Genomic DNA, 15389 nt, shown 5'->3' on the forward strand with positions numbered 1-15389 from the left:
GCATAAAACCACAACTTCAACAGCGTTCTGGGCAGCTGCGATCTGCCCTGCATCTGCAGTGTGTTGTCTGCTGGTGCCCCCTACTGGTGTCTTTAATAAATTACGTCCATATCCTGTAGTTCTGCAAACTTTCAGAAATTCCCCTCAATCTGAAAAAACTCAGTCTGATAAGAGGTCCTTGTTCAGACAATATCTAGTCTCAACGCGCAAGCGATTAATTTCGTTCTAATCCTCTTTCTTTTTGAGTGCCTATTAGCTTCCCCTGTTGAGGTTCAATTAGTGCTCGATTCTTGTCTCTCTGCAACGGTTTCCTCCTTTTGCAAATCCCATGTTGAGTTGCGTCCTCACAGGGTTCGCGGTTTCGTGTTGGGTTGACTCTCTTCCTGTTCCTCTATGTTACTTCCTGGCCCAGGCACATTCCTTTACTGTATTAATAACTCTGTGAACATTTGTGAAAACGGCTGAGATAAGCTCCCTTCCTGCCCAGGGATTGCGCTCATCTGGACCTAACCCTTTCTCCTTACACACCTCCATTCAGGTCAGCAGCGCGGCTTCAGTTTTACACGATTGTGGTAGACAGAGTGGCCAGGGCTTGAAAGGTGAATGACAGTGTTGTGTGTTTCGTGAGGTTTTTTTTTTTTTTGCAATAATCCACAGCATCTAATCTACGGAAATGTTCAGCATCACTCACATCACACACATCTCTGCTTATATAAGTGTACACCATACCATTCCTCACAGGTGTAGGAAAACAATTTGTAGGTATCCTCTGTGACTGACTGTGAGGTCTGTTTTGGTAGCCTGCATACAGTATATAGTCGAATGGTGAATGCATTATGATGTGAGATGATATTTCTAAAAGCAGGCTGGTGTACATGTCCATAGTTATTGTTATTATATAATTGATTGAATGACTTTATTGTTTATTTACTATTCTCCCATTTAGTCATTGTTTATTTTCATTAGGTTTGCTTATATTTATACTTTGTGTGTTTATTGTTGCTATTCTCTTTCGTCAACAACACCATCAACTTTTGAATTTGTTCACTGCTAAATTAATTGTTGCTTTGGACAAAGGTGTCTGCTAACATAACTGTAACCGTATCGGTATACATGCTAGACATAGATGGTCTAAGTATACAGTGGCTGACTTTGATGGGATTGGCCAGGACTGTCTTGGGGGAGAGTCAGATCCATGAGGCTGCTGATGATGAGATAACAGGAACTAGATGATTACTCTCCTGCAGCTTGTGATTCCAAACATGTCAGTTTCTATTGCACTGGTTTAGCCAGCTCAGTGGCACGGTGAATAATCCTCAAGTGTTATAATCTACATTTTCACACAGATTACTTTGAGTTTCACACAGCTCTTTATTAGTTTAGTTTTTTCACACATTTCTGTATTAGTTCCACGAAATGCATCATCCATATATACTGTAGTTTGGATAGTTACAATTAAGAAAAGGGAAAGAAGAAAAAGGTTTGAAGAAGAAACTGAAGAGCTATTTTCCAAAACGCTATAAATATACTTTTGAAAATATGAATGTCATGTTATTTAATTGTGTATGTCGGGTAATATCAGTAAAAGTGCAGTTGTGTTGTTTTGACCGAGTAAAGATAAATCAAATGGCAAATACCCAACAACAGTTCCACAGAAATTACTTAGAAAACAAATGTACATATACGAATCGATATATGAAAATGTATTAAAATGGTGGATATAGTGTTTTGAAAAAGAGCTCTTCAATTGTTGACAATCTAGGGCTGTGACAAACACCTGTTGCTGTAGGGTTGATGAGTGATCCACAGGAGAATATGAACATGCTCTAAAAACTATTTAAAGCTATACTGTAAACTACATAAAACAAATACAGACTGTTTCAGTGAATCACTTACAGTATAGGGCACCAGCAAAGGTGCTGTTGTAGCCTAATGCTTTAAAAAAAAAAAACACAAGGCCCACATCTTTTTCAGTCAGGAAAGAAGTGCTGACTGATACCACGCGCCACCTTATGTTGTCCATGTGACTGTTACAACCAGTAGAGCTGTTTACCTGGGCTACTCAAGACTCAAGGCCTGTTTTAAGTGGCTGAGCTCCACCCCACACTACTGAGGAGCTATTTCTGAACGCCCTAGGCATGGACACTGAGTGCACCTGTGATTAAATGGATGCCTCTGTGCTGAACAAGTTGGCTTCTGAAAAGACGAGGTCAGATTCGCTGCAATTGATGCCAGCTTCTAAATTTAAGGCACCAAGCTACAAAATGTATCAATGTCAACAATTACTGACTCATGATTAATCAATGGGAAAATTATGCTTTATATGCTGTCACGTCTGTCATGTGTGGGGAGTGTGTTCATGCCAATGAGTGTAGATGTCTCAATGGCGTTTGGTGTGTGTGCTTATGAATCTCTGTCTGTGTCTGTCCCATTAAAACAGAGACTTCTTCAGTGTTGGGGGATTTCCAGAGAGAGCATGCGGAGCAGTGAGACATCTGGAGATTACTCAGTCTCAGGCAGGGGGTAAAACAGCCCAAAACAACCCAATGATCCAGTGTGACTAAAGGTCCGCTTGCATACAATTAGGAAAGATTCTTGCGACACGGCGACCGAAAAAGTTGAGGACAACAAGAGTGATGTGAGGCAAGAGAGAGAGAGAGAGAGAGAGAGAGAGAGAGAGAGAGAGAGACGGGAGAGCAAGAAGCAGCCTGAGAGCCTGCTGTCGTTTCTGCCCGGCTAATCCCCAAATCTCCTGTAATCGGGATGAGAGGGAGCATGTTGCCTGATTTAAAAGAGCGTCTATGAAAAGATTTGGGAGGATTCTTCCACAGCCTAAGTGGCCAGGCGTGGAGCTTGGGAGGAGGAGGAGGAGGAGGAGGAGGAGGAGGAGGAGAGGGAGAGGGAGGAGCAGCAGGGGGTCAGGCTGGAGTAGGGCTCCACTACAAGGACTTTAGCTAGTCGGTTCCAATGCAGCACGAGGCGAGCAGGACGGTCAAGCGGCTGTGGCGGCGAGAGATGCTGAGCTAGAGGAGGCACAACGTGGAGATTTTGGAGAGCGTTCCCACAGCCGGATACCATCGCACTTTTTTTATGGTGAGGCCCAAGACAGGCATTGCTGTGGCTGGGGACGTGAATAGCTTTAAAGGGCAGCGGGGGTCAATGGCTGTGTGTTTGTGGTGGCTGCGTTCATTGTTGTTCCTTATACCTCATCAAAGCGCTTATTGTTGGGCATACTGAGGATGGTTAGCCATGTGTATTGAGCAAATGGTGAAGTTTCTCTACCGTAATTTCCCGACTTTTAGCCGCGGTTTATACATTGATTTTGCAAAATGTCTTCAGCTATGAGGTTAATACAAGGGGGCAGTTAATATGGTGTTAATATGGTTTTGTTTCTTTTAACTTGCATAAAACACTGTCCTGCGGCTTATACACAATGCGGCTTATATGCAGGAAATTATTGTAGCAGAGATTGCTTTGAACCTTGAACTCCCCAGACTTTTTGGAACACTGCATTGAAACAAGAGGGGGGCATCCATAATTTGATTTCAGGTCTGTGGCCGCATGACGATGTAGAGATTGCGCAACACATTGTCATGTTTCAGCTGAGGGAGTAGAGATGGCTTGGCCATGTGGACTGTGTTGTTTGAAAGGCATATGGGTGGCGATTGCTCGGAGAGCATAGTCATAGCAATTTGTGGGCCGAAATTTGGCTCTCAGCGGAAAGGCTGTTTATGTTTCTGCGAAAGAGAATGTTTTCCCATCCCCACCCCCTGTCTTTCTCACATTCACGCAAAGACATGCATGAGCACACACACACACACACACACACACACACACACACACACACACACACACACACACACACACACACACACACACACACACACACACACATACTCACACACACTAAGAAGTGCCTCTGTCAGTATGCTAAAGACAGATTAGTACAATATGTTACCAACAAAATGTTGCTAAATATAGCCATACCATAACTAGAAGGAAATAGCTTTTCTCTCTCTGTCCCAGCTTAAGCTTGTCATGTGGTTTGACCTGTGGATTGCACAACATTTTGCTCACTTCCCATCCAGCATGAGAATTGGCATGTCAGAGTTGTTTGAGTGTATTACAATGGCATGTTTTATGCATGTCATGTTTTTCTTTTTTCCAACTGTGGTTTAGCACACTTGAGGATCTTTGTGCTTGTCTACTGGGCCTTTACTGTAACTGGGAAATTACAGAGGTCCACTTCAGTCAATGGAAAGCCAGACAGGACTCTGAGTCTGACAGATGTTCAACAATGTCTAAGCCATTATCTATAATGGAGAGCTCTTAAACTGTTTACCAACTGGATCACTGCCACTAGTCACTGGGAAGAAAGGAACAAGCTGCAGCTTCTACATTCTTTCTTAAAAATGCTATTAGACACGCTAAGACATGCTAACATGAGCCTCATAACACCTTGATATGTTCTCAAAACGACAGATGAGGTTGGAACTTACATATTACAGACTTTTTCTTTAAAGAATGAATTGACTTTATGAATTTATGAATTTATTTATTTATTTAATTGACTAATTGAATTTATGAAGAGGTTAAGACACTTTTCTAACATTTATGAAGACTTGGCAAAATACTATCATGAAGACAAACTTAAGTAACTTTCACATTAAAATAATTGAACAGTAATGTTATAGCAGCACACCTGATGTCGGAAGCTGTCCAGTACATCCACATCTCACATGTGGGGCCCTAATGTCAGTGCAGGGCAAAGTGCAAAGTTTAAAGTCTAACGCCTAACTCAAGCTGATTTGACTGATAACTATGCAAAATCTATTAGCGAATTTAATTCCATGAGTAAAATCCTAAGCACAAACATTGGTGGGTAGCTCAAAACTCTCACACGCCATGTGATGGCTTAGTTTAAGCTTGAGAACTTTGCATATAGACTGACTTTGCACTTTGCCTAGAATTTAAATAAGGGCTGACATTAGTGCCACTGTAGGAAATTTGTTGACAATTTGTAATTGCGTTATCTGTCACCTTTTGTAAGTCTAGAGTAGTTTTCCTGGCTTTGAGCCAGTTATCAAATGGTCTCAGTCAGCACGTTGCACATAAGGCTCCTACAGATTATTGCAGAGACTCAAAGATTACCTCCTGTCAGTCACTGGTATCGTCAGGGCAGAGCGATCTCAGGACGTAGATCCTCGTCTATTTCAGGCCAGGCCAGATTCACTCTTGCCTAAGAGTCTCACTGAGGTCACCACCTCTGCTCTGAGCTCAGGACACGGAGACAGTGTCAGCATGCTCATCTTAATCCGCCTGGTGTGTTAACTCATAATACAACTCCTCTCTGTCCCAACACACCCACCCACACACACACACACACACACACACACCCACACACACACTCGCATGGTGTGTTAACTCATCATACAACTCCTCTCTGTCCCCAACACACCCACCCACCCACACACACACACACACACACACACACCCACACACACACTCGCATGGTGTGTTAACTCATAATACAACTCCTCTCTGTCCCCCCACCCACACACACACCCACACTCGCCTGGTGTGTTAACTCATAATTCTACTCTTCTCTGTCCCACCACACACACATACATACACACACACACACACACACACACACACACACACACACACACACACACACACACACCTATACACCCACACACTCACACATACACACACACACACACACACACACACACACACACACACACACACACACACACACACACACACACACACACACACACACAAACACACACACACACACACACACACACACACACACACAGGCCCGTGAGCAGATAGCAGTCCCGATGCAGTGTGAGACCCGGAGACTCGTGTGGGCGTGAGAGCTGGCTCCAGGGGGCCCGATGGCGGCGGCGGCGGCGAAGGAGGATCCCCACCTGGGCTCCGGCCCCGACCCGGAGACGTCCGAGGTGTCCTTGTCTGGGGACAGCGGGGACTCGGGGAGCGTCCTATCCGAGGACTCCATCTTGCCCGACTACGAGCGCGAGGAGCAGAATGGAGGCCCCATCAACACCCTGTACCAGGCCGCCTCCAGGAACGCAGCTGCGTCCTTGCGCAGGATACTCGAGAGGGGAGTCACGCGCGAGGAGGTCATGGAGCTGGACATCAACGGCAGGGTAAATATTATAGAACTCAGGTGCCAATAACCATAACACTCCATACCAACAGAATCTAATGCAATGTAGGACTCATATGTATCTTTCTCTCTCTCTCTCTCTCTCTCTCTCCCTCTCTCTCTCTTTATCTCTCTATATTTTAGAATGGCCTGATGCTGGCTGTCTCTAAAGGCTTTGTGGACATTGTGACTGGACTCCACACATGCCCCTTCGTTGACATCAACCACCAGGACAACGATGGCAACACGGCTCTCATGATCGCGGCACAAGCAGGTTGGCACCTACAGTAGCATGGCATTAGCCCGAGTTCTTACCCTCTTGCCCTTACACACACTCAACCTTGGCATGTGACTGTTGGTCTGTCCCCAGGCTTTGTGACCATCCAGAACTACATCCTGAACTACTACTCTGGAGTGGACCTGGAGGTGACGGACATTCGTGGCTTCACGGCTCTCATTAAGGCTGCCATGCAGGGCAACAATGACTGTGTAGCTGCCCTGCTGATGGCAGGTAAGGGGGGCTGTTCCTAAGTGCACCCACACATTTGCTCCTGGACTCCTACTGTACCTGCCATTTGTGCGGTAGCTCTTTGCTCATCAAGATCATAGATAATCGAAAATAGATCCATAAAAGCTCCATGTAGAAATGCATACAGGACCCATAATAGATCCATACATATGCACTATATGTATATAAGATTTACAGTATGTTCCATTGGGACTCTGTATTTGCTTTATGTCCAAACGTTGGAGAAAATACAGAGTTCGAAATCTCTTTCCCTTTTTCTGTCGAGCCTGCCCCCCAGGATCTCATTTAAAATGGCTTGCAGAGGATATGGGGCTTGTCTTACATTTCTGAGAATTCTTCATAAAGTTGCCATTTTATGTCCCGGGGGGGCCAATATAGAGTGGCACGGTGAGATGATGACGCACACGCAGGTCCAGACCTGAGGACAGTGGCTTGGCTTGTCCTGATCTCCTCCAGATTATCTGTCACTGCTCTTGGCTAGCGTTGGATTAGGCATGTGTAGATTTACCAGGACTTATTTAGGCATGCTTTGGATATTCCAGTCACACCTATTACTAGCGCAATCAAATTAGCACAAGTCATAAATTAAGTAACACTTGTCTTTTTCTGTCCTCCGCGCGGCGATACTCACACTTGATTGCATATGTTCTTAATTAAACAATACAGTAGGAGCAAGTGCAATGCCAAAAGGGGGATCAACCCGACAGACTGACATTCATTTTAACAGGGAGTCGACTTGATACAAGCTATTTAGGAGAAAATTAGCCATTAGGCAAATCAATGTGATGGATTATTTCTTACGCTGAGAGATTAAATATTAGTGATCACATACAAACTCTGTTCCTGTAATGGCCACTTGGTGGAGCTGTAATATAGTTGAACTTCCATTTTTCCACTGCTACGGCTACTTTATTCTTGTTTTCCTCAAAAAAACAAGACCCTGTTGACATCCCTTGTCCCTTGTGTTGACATCCCTTTGTCCTGTCTCTTCTCAGGCGCAGACATCAATGCGGTGGACGTGCGGCGAGGGAACGACGCCCGAGACTGGGCCCTTAAAACCGGCCGCTTCGAGACCCTGAACCGCATCCGTCGGCTGAACGCCAGGCCCTGCGCCGAGCAGTTCTGCGAGAGCTACATCCCCGAGTGGCCGGACCTCAAGGACCTGGTGGCCAAGGCCATGGCCACCAAGAGCGCCGGCCAGAAGGTGGTCCACCGGCTCAAGTCCACCTTCTCCTTCAGCTTCCCCCAGGACCCTCAGGACAATGGCGTGTTGGACCACATGGTGCGCATCACCACCAGCGTCCACAGCCCCCTGGTGGCCACCGGCTGCAGGCCGCTCTGCCCCACCAGCCCGCCCCAGATCGGCAGGCGGCGCTTCGCCGTGCCCGAGCTGGTGGAGAAGCACCCAGGCCGCGAGCTGGTGGAGGGCCGAGTGCGCCACAGCAACGGCTCCGTGTCCTCGGCCTCGCCGTCCATGGTCTCCACCTCGTCCGTCTCGCTGGCGTCCTGCTGCTCGGACGCCGACCGCCGCGGCAGCATCATCTCCAACGGCGTCAACAAGTTCCTGCCGCGGAGCATGGCGCGCCGGAACAGCGTGTTCCCGGCCGGCTGCATCCCCCAGATCAAGGTCACCAAGTCGGGCGAGCCCACGCCCAAGAAGGAGAAGAAGAGGAGGAAGTCCAAGAACCCCGGCCACCTGGAGCCGCCCATCTGGAAGTACAAAGAGGCCAAGGAGGAGAGGAAGAAGGAGAAGAAGAGACTGGAGAAGGAGAAGGCGGAAAAGGATAAGGCGAAGACGAAAGAAAAGAAAAAGTAAACGTTGTCGTTGGTCAGAGCCTTCAGCCGTTGTCTTGAGTGGGTACTCAAGTGAGTCCCCACGGGCATTTGAATCGACACCTTTACACCAGCACACAGGCTTGGCATCAGGCTTGATTGACACTTGATTGACACTTGATTGGTCTCTGGCAGCCATGCTTACAGCCCTGCACTTACATGTCCACTTTTACGAGGATATTGACTTTCAAGTGCACTGATGCTGACTTTGGGACACTTAGTCTTCCTGTGCGGTTTCTGAGAGCATCAGTAACATTTGGTAAATAATGTCCATTGTCCACTGATCTGAAACTGAGGAGGAGCCCATCTCCAAAGAATTTTGTAAATTCTTCTTACACGGGCCTGTGTGGACCATATGCAGATAGATGATGTGATGTACTGTATGTAACTATGAAGTTGAAATGAAGCTCCTTGCTCCCTTTTGAGCCAAAGACAACTTACTAGTCATATAAGTTTCTACATATATTTTAGGAGAAGAAAGTATCAGGATTCCCATACCAACTCTGCTCCACTCTGTTCACCAAAGCTAGCAAGAGGAGGCTCTTGAAAGGGCTTTTTGCCAACTGTTGATTGTGGATTAACAGTGGCTACCATATGGTCTCTACTAATCACTCTTGGCTGTGTAGCACGTTTATTTGAGTGGAATGATGTGACACACGTTACAGTTGTAATTTCCGTGTCTGTGGACTTCTGAAGAGACTTTTGTTTGTTTATTTGTTTGTTGTTTGTTTGACCTGTGGATTTTTCTCTCCAACGCCCATCTGTGGTTTACGTTTCAACCGTATGGGACTTTTTAGATGAATGCTTTCATTTCAATCGAAGGAATGTCACCATCTTCGTATACTACACAAGGGACAGTAATGACGTACCACACCAGACTAAGTCAAACTTCCATAGTTGTTTCACAGTGCATAGGTACTTGTATGTACAGTATGTATGTAAACCCTTTATGCAATGACTTTCAACTATGCCTCTTCAAAGTGCTGCACTATGCCCAGAATTGCAAGAACAAATATTAGTTCATCTGAGATGATACTTGAGCCAAACTGTGAAGATTGTATTTACCTCTGTACAGTATATTAATTATATTTTTAGTCTGCAGTTACAGAGTAGCATCTTGTACTTGAATTTAAAATCTGAAGTACATTGGGTTAAATAAAATAAGTAGGTCTTGTAGACAATAAGGATGCAGTGTTGTACTGTATTGTTTAAGACTGTGAAAAACGGTGCACCAGTGGAACGAATTTTCCTGTTTTCTCTGACAAGACAGGACAATATTTCATGATACCACAAGAGTGTACGTGAAACTGGCGGTTGGCTAAGTCCTGCTATTACAGGAGCAGAAAGGGTTTAACTTGGCTGTCGTGGTCTTGGTCTAGTAATCCACTCACCGTGGCAATGTTATGTAACACATGCAACCTAAGCTGGCCATTCTTGATGTGAAAACAGATAAACAACAATACCAACCAACGGGCCTCACGTAGCTTTTCAAAATTGAAATGTTTTGGTCTCTCTTCCCATATTATATTTCAAAGCTATCCGAATGAAATGTCACATTCACTGAGAACACATACTATGAAACAGAGCTTATGCTGAACTGAACTAATAAAGCCACAATAGCAGTCAGTGCCACTGCTGGCCATTTGGATGCTATACATTATGGCATCCAGTAAATCAGCAAAGTGGACTACCGGTATTAGGACTATGCATACTAAACCATAGGGAAGGCTGACATATAAAGTGTACCATGATCATTTTACCAACAATGACATAGAACCATAGATTTGTTGTTTTGTTTATAAATCAAACCAAGACACTTTTGCACTACATTGAACTTTTTTTTAGATGCACCTGCGTATTTCAAGAGCCTTTACCCCAAATTCGCGTTGGGGGTATTTGTGCTGGTCCCTGCTCCATCTGTTACTGAGAATGCTCTGCTTCTCCTCATCAGAGAGTAGTGAATGTTGCATTCATAAATTGCGGGGTCATATGCTGCGGAGGTTACATCGATTACCCTCTCTTCTCCTCCTGGGGCAGCCATGGCCCCAGGAGAAGAAGAGGCTTTGAGCTTGGAGCCGGAGGGTTGACGGTTCAATCCCTGACCAGTCCACAGCTGAAGTGCCCTTGAGCAAGGCACCGCCGAGCGCTGCTGTTGAGCAGGCAGTTCACTTCTCTGGGTTAGTGTGTGTTCACGGTGTGCTGCGTGTGTTCACTAATTCCTTGATTGGAATTTCCCTCACAGGATCAAAAGAGTATAATATGTTAAAAATGAAAACACACACACACACAGGAGAGAGGAGCGATATCAGATAGTTAAGAAGAAAGAGTTATATATAAGTATATACTTACTTTTTACTTTTTAACTCTTTCTTCTTAGGCTATCTGATTTCTCTCTCCTGTCTCCTGTGTGTGTGTGTGTGTGTGTGTGTGTGTGTGTTTTAATTTTTAATTTTAAACAACAAGTCTAAGTCCAATAGTTTATAGAATTTGATAATAGGTTATGTTCGGGACAAATATCCATGCAACTTAATTTTCAGTGCAGGTTAGCTAGGCGCACCTCCACTGAATTTCAGCATAACATTTCCAGTACAGGTAAAGCATCTCATTGGTGGCCCTATTGCATCTGTATTGTATTTAGCCAATAGCTTTCTCATTCTTTTCGACATGTCAGGTAGCCTAGGCCTATCTGCAACTACTGTATGTGTCATGTGACGGTGCATGAAGGCAAACATAATTGTCTCGTTGCCAGTTTTTCTTAATAAATTAAATGAAACTTGATATGGCCATGTGGCTGCAACTGGGTTACATGTCACCTGAAGGTGCGTTGAGGCAATGATAACTAGTTACTTAGTAAATGAAGCAGAACTTGAAGAAATAAATACCGTGGACATGACCTCGGTATCCTCTATGATAGATACACTATATTGCCAAAAGTATTCGCTCACCTGCCTTGACTCACATACTGTATGAACTTCGGCCACATCCCATCCTTAATCCACAGGGTTTATTATGACGTCGGTCCACCCATTGCAGCTATAACAGCTTCAACTATGCTGGGAAGATTTTCCACAAAGTTTAGGATTGTGTTTATAGGATTTTTTGACCATTCTTTCAGAAGCACATTTTTGAGGTCACACACTGATGTTGGACGAGGCGACTTCTCTCAGGATCCGCTCTAATTCATCCTAAAGGAGTTCTATTGGGTTGAGGTCAAGAGTCTGTGCAGGCCAGTCAAGTTCATCCACACCAAACTCTGTCATCCATGCCTTTATGAACCTTGCTTTGTGCACTGGTGCAGTCATGTTATACAGTATAGTGTACAGTATATGTCCATGCTCACAGTTTAGAAAGGGTCTGTAGTGGGAACCGGTAAACTCAGTAATCTCCCCTTGTCTTTGCTGCCTTCATGAATTTCTGAATTTCATGAAAGTATCTTATATTATAAAGGAGATATCAATTATCAACAATGGAAAGCAGAGGTGGACATCCATCAGAAAGCAAAACCCCTGCCAACTATTTAAACCACTTCATCTTAAATTAGCAGCCAGATAGATCAGATAATTAGTGATATTCACCTGTGTTAATTGCACAGATAGAAAGAATATATGGCAGGACTTTTACTTTCTGGAACCGGGATGTCCACCTTTTTATGCCTTTAATGATAGAGACAGTGGAGAATCGAAAGGAAGTGAATGGGAGCGAGAGCAGGGGTGGGAGTTGGAAAGGACTACGGGGCGGGAATCGAACCCGGGTCGCCGGCAAACAATGCAGGTGCCCCAGCCAGTCGTGCCACAGCTGGGGCCGGGATGTCCACCTTTGATGAGAAGGCAACTAGTCCAATGAATGGAATAGCATAGCGTTCAAATTAGATCTGAGATTGAGAGGACCCATACCATCATTGCATGTAACATGTGGTTGCTGCATTTGGACATTGTAAATGTTCAGAAGAATGAAAAGCAATTTGAAGTAAAGTTAGTTTATTGGCTAAATGTTGGTGCCCTATGCAGAGTATATGGTAGCAGCGGCACTGATAGCAGTCTCAGATCCACATCTAAAGTCTAAAATCTAACCCTCTTGAAATGTTCTGAATTTAGGTGCAGAGTTAAGCCTCCAGCCTGTGCATGTATGTGTGTGTGTGTATGTGTGTGTGTGTCTGCTGTCATTATTGTTGGACATGTAGCATACCGGTACTCACACATGTATACTCTACACACTTTTTCTGTGGTGTCATTTTATAACACAAATGTTGAATTTCAAAAGAAGAGTTCAATAGGTTTGATCAACCTTTTATTGTAATATTATTTTGAAGTAGCCCATCGCACATAGTCCAGAGCTCCCAGACAGAGAGAAAAATGAGTAAAAACACTACATTTAAAGAAAATCGAAGCACTCATTCACCCTGTGAATATTTCTAACACATATTACTTTATTCACACTGTATTTTTCATCTTGCTAAAAACAATACCAACTAGATTTTTGTTCTTATTATAAAATCATAATTTATATACATTAAATAATAATACTTGTTTAGCTAAACCTTTTCTACAGTGCATAGATCACACAAAAGTATTTCTCAGAAAATCATCTTAATGTCACACAATGGTTAATAGATTGATTGTGCCATATACCTAAAGATACTGTTTTAATGGGATTGTTTGGCTGAAGAGATTTCACATAAGGCAGCAACAGCTGGCTACTTTGGGTTGAGCTCGCTTTTGAACAACACTGAGCGTAAACTCCTTAAAAACGATCCGTGGCCGTTTGGTCTCTCCACACTCCATCAGACAGGCAAAGTGATGCTTTTCCTCACACTGGGTCAGGTCAGAGTAGCCGCTGATCCCCCGGTGAATTATGAAGGGCTCACCCCCCCATGACCCCTTAAGAGATTCTCTCAGGTAGATGCTCAGATCATATCTTTTCCAATCCTCGCCTCTCTTCGGGTGGCTGAAGAGCAGCCATGTGTTAGAGGGATCAGGGGCAGGGAAGCCCAGCACACTGCCCTGACAACCATGAGGGGTTTCCGGCAGAGATTCATCAAGTAATTTAGTAAAATGTGCCCCCGTGTCACTACTAAGCCTCTCTCTCCGATATTTCTCACTGCGGAGAGTGCGGGCATTAAAGTAGAGCTCACTGCCTTGGATCTGGGCCACCTGACACTCATTAGTCCCCTCAGACAGGAGCTCTCCCGCCTGCCACGACTCTTCCCCATAGTCACTGTAGAAAACCAGAGAGTGGCTTTCCTTTTGGCTTCCCTTTTTTACATAAACATAGGCTGGAATCAGCAGCCTTGTGCCATGATCAGTCTTCACCTCAAGGCCATGTCCTGAGCCCACGGCAAAGGTCTGGTACTCTGAGAGCTTTTTACCATCAACTTCTATATCATCAGTCACATCTTTTAAGCCATTCCACGGCTTACTAACGTCCGTGGTGGTAACAAAGCACAAGCGAGTTTGGCCTGGATTAAGGTGTTGTTCTTTTGTCTTGCCCTCAATGCAGATGAAGAAGAGAAACAGTTTCCCTGTGGCTGTCTCAAAGACTGGACAAGGGCTCATGGTGCGGTATCCATCTTTGCACGCTTGCCTCAAGTCCTCAACGGGAGACCACTGGAATCACAAATAACATGTGCATGAAGACTCTGCATACTGCCATAGTGTGTATATTATTAATACAATACTATTACAATAGCACTTTACTGCATCAATGACATTAGTTCATTTCATTGTTATACACATTCAATAACCTTCCGGGTACCTTCACTTTTTTGTCTGAATCCCGGGTGCCTGTTCTCATCACCAGGTTCTCTGCATACTCGTCATTATTGCCACCAGTGCGCTTCTCTGCAAATGCCAGGAATTTATTCCATTCCCCAATGTAGAGAAGAGCTGGAATTCTGAAGTAATTGATTCCAAAGATGATCTCTTCAGAATCATGTGAGTCTCTGCAATCATTTCACAATCAGTCATTACTATTGATGTCATTCATTGTATTCACTTAACCCTAAAAATACTTAACAGAAATGTGATCTCATAAATCCACATCAACAAATCCCTTATACAAAGAAGGCTAGTTTACTAAAATTCTTCCAAAGCCCTGATTCTTCAGTTTGAATAAGCTAATCTTAATGATGCCTTACGTAATAATTTATCATTCAGAGAGACCAAACCAGTACCAGATTTTTCATGACGTATTTAAACTTGGAATGGTGCATGCTATAATCATCCAGTTTATTTTACTATCAGTAACTTACCCCATGGTGAAGTGCAGCTGTTGTTCCTCTTCTGTCCTCTAGAGGGAGCTCTGATGTCAGTGTGTTTGGCTGGTGATTGTGAGCTGGTCAGTTACTGAGACTCTGGACAAGATCTGGAACAGAGATTCACATCTTACAAATAAAATAATCATATTACAAAATGGCACTGCATTAACGTACACATAACACATAGCTCTATATGGCCCAATCAAAATTGGGTGAGGTTCCTTTATCTTTCTGCTGTTAGTGACAAGCTTATCTCAAAGAAAAAATCAATTACAGCTTACAGTAAATGCTGAATGTTGTAATATATATATACAGTGGGTATAGTAAGTATTCACACCCATGCTAAAGTTGACTAAAAAGAGGAATATAAAATCATCTTTTGAGAATTGATTGTAATGCCTTAATTCAAAAAATGAGTAAAAATCAAACCGCTAAGGACACTAATTTTCTTTGTGATTGAAGAATGTATCGTAAATAGATAAATGTTCTTCCTTAAATACAGGTTGCATAAGTATTCAACCCCTATGTTAAATTCCCATAGGAGCAGGAGGATTTTTTAAATGTTTTTATTTTTAAAGGCCAGCTATTTCATG

General features: G+C 43.9%; 1 protein-coding gene across 2 annotated transcripts; it reads left to right on the forward strand.

Annotated features, from left to right (window-relative positions):
- Positions 1-400: 400 nt before the first annotated feature.
- ankrd33aa (ankyrin repeat domain 33Aa) lies at positions 401-9700 on the forward strand. 2 transcript variants are annotated; one of them, XM_062540060.1, is made up of 5 exons: positions 401-538; positions 5829-6182; positions 6326-6455; positions 6552-6692; positions 7706-9700. In XM_062540060.1, exons 2-5 carry the CDS (start codon positions 5910-5912, stop codon positions 8524-8526), a joined length of 1365 nt encoding a protein of 454 aa, XP_062396044.1. In that variant the 5' UTR covers positions 401-538; positions 5829-5909; the 3' UTR covers positions 8527-9700. The 2 variants fall into 2 exon arrangements, with proteins under 2 accessions (XP_062396044.1, XP_062396043.1); XM_062540059.1 differs by lacking the exon at positions 401-538 and adding an exon at positions 2931-3093.
- The last annotated feature ends 5689 nt before the right edge of the window (positions 9701-15389 follow it).

The sequence above is a fragment of the Sardina pilchardus genome, chromosome 7 (assembly GCF_963854185.1).
Source record: "Sardina pilchardus chromosome 7, fSarPil1.1, whole genome shotgun sequence".
NCBI lineage: Eukaryota > Metazoa > Chordata > Actinopteri > Clupeiformes > Clupeidae > Sardina > Sardina pilchardus.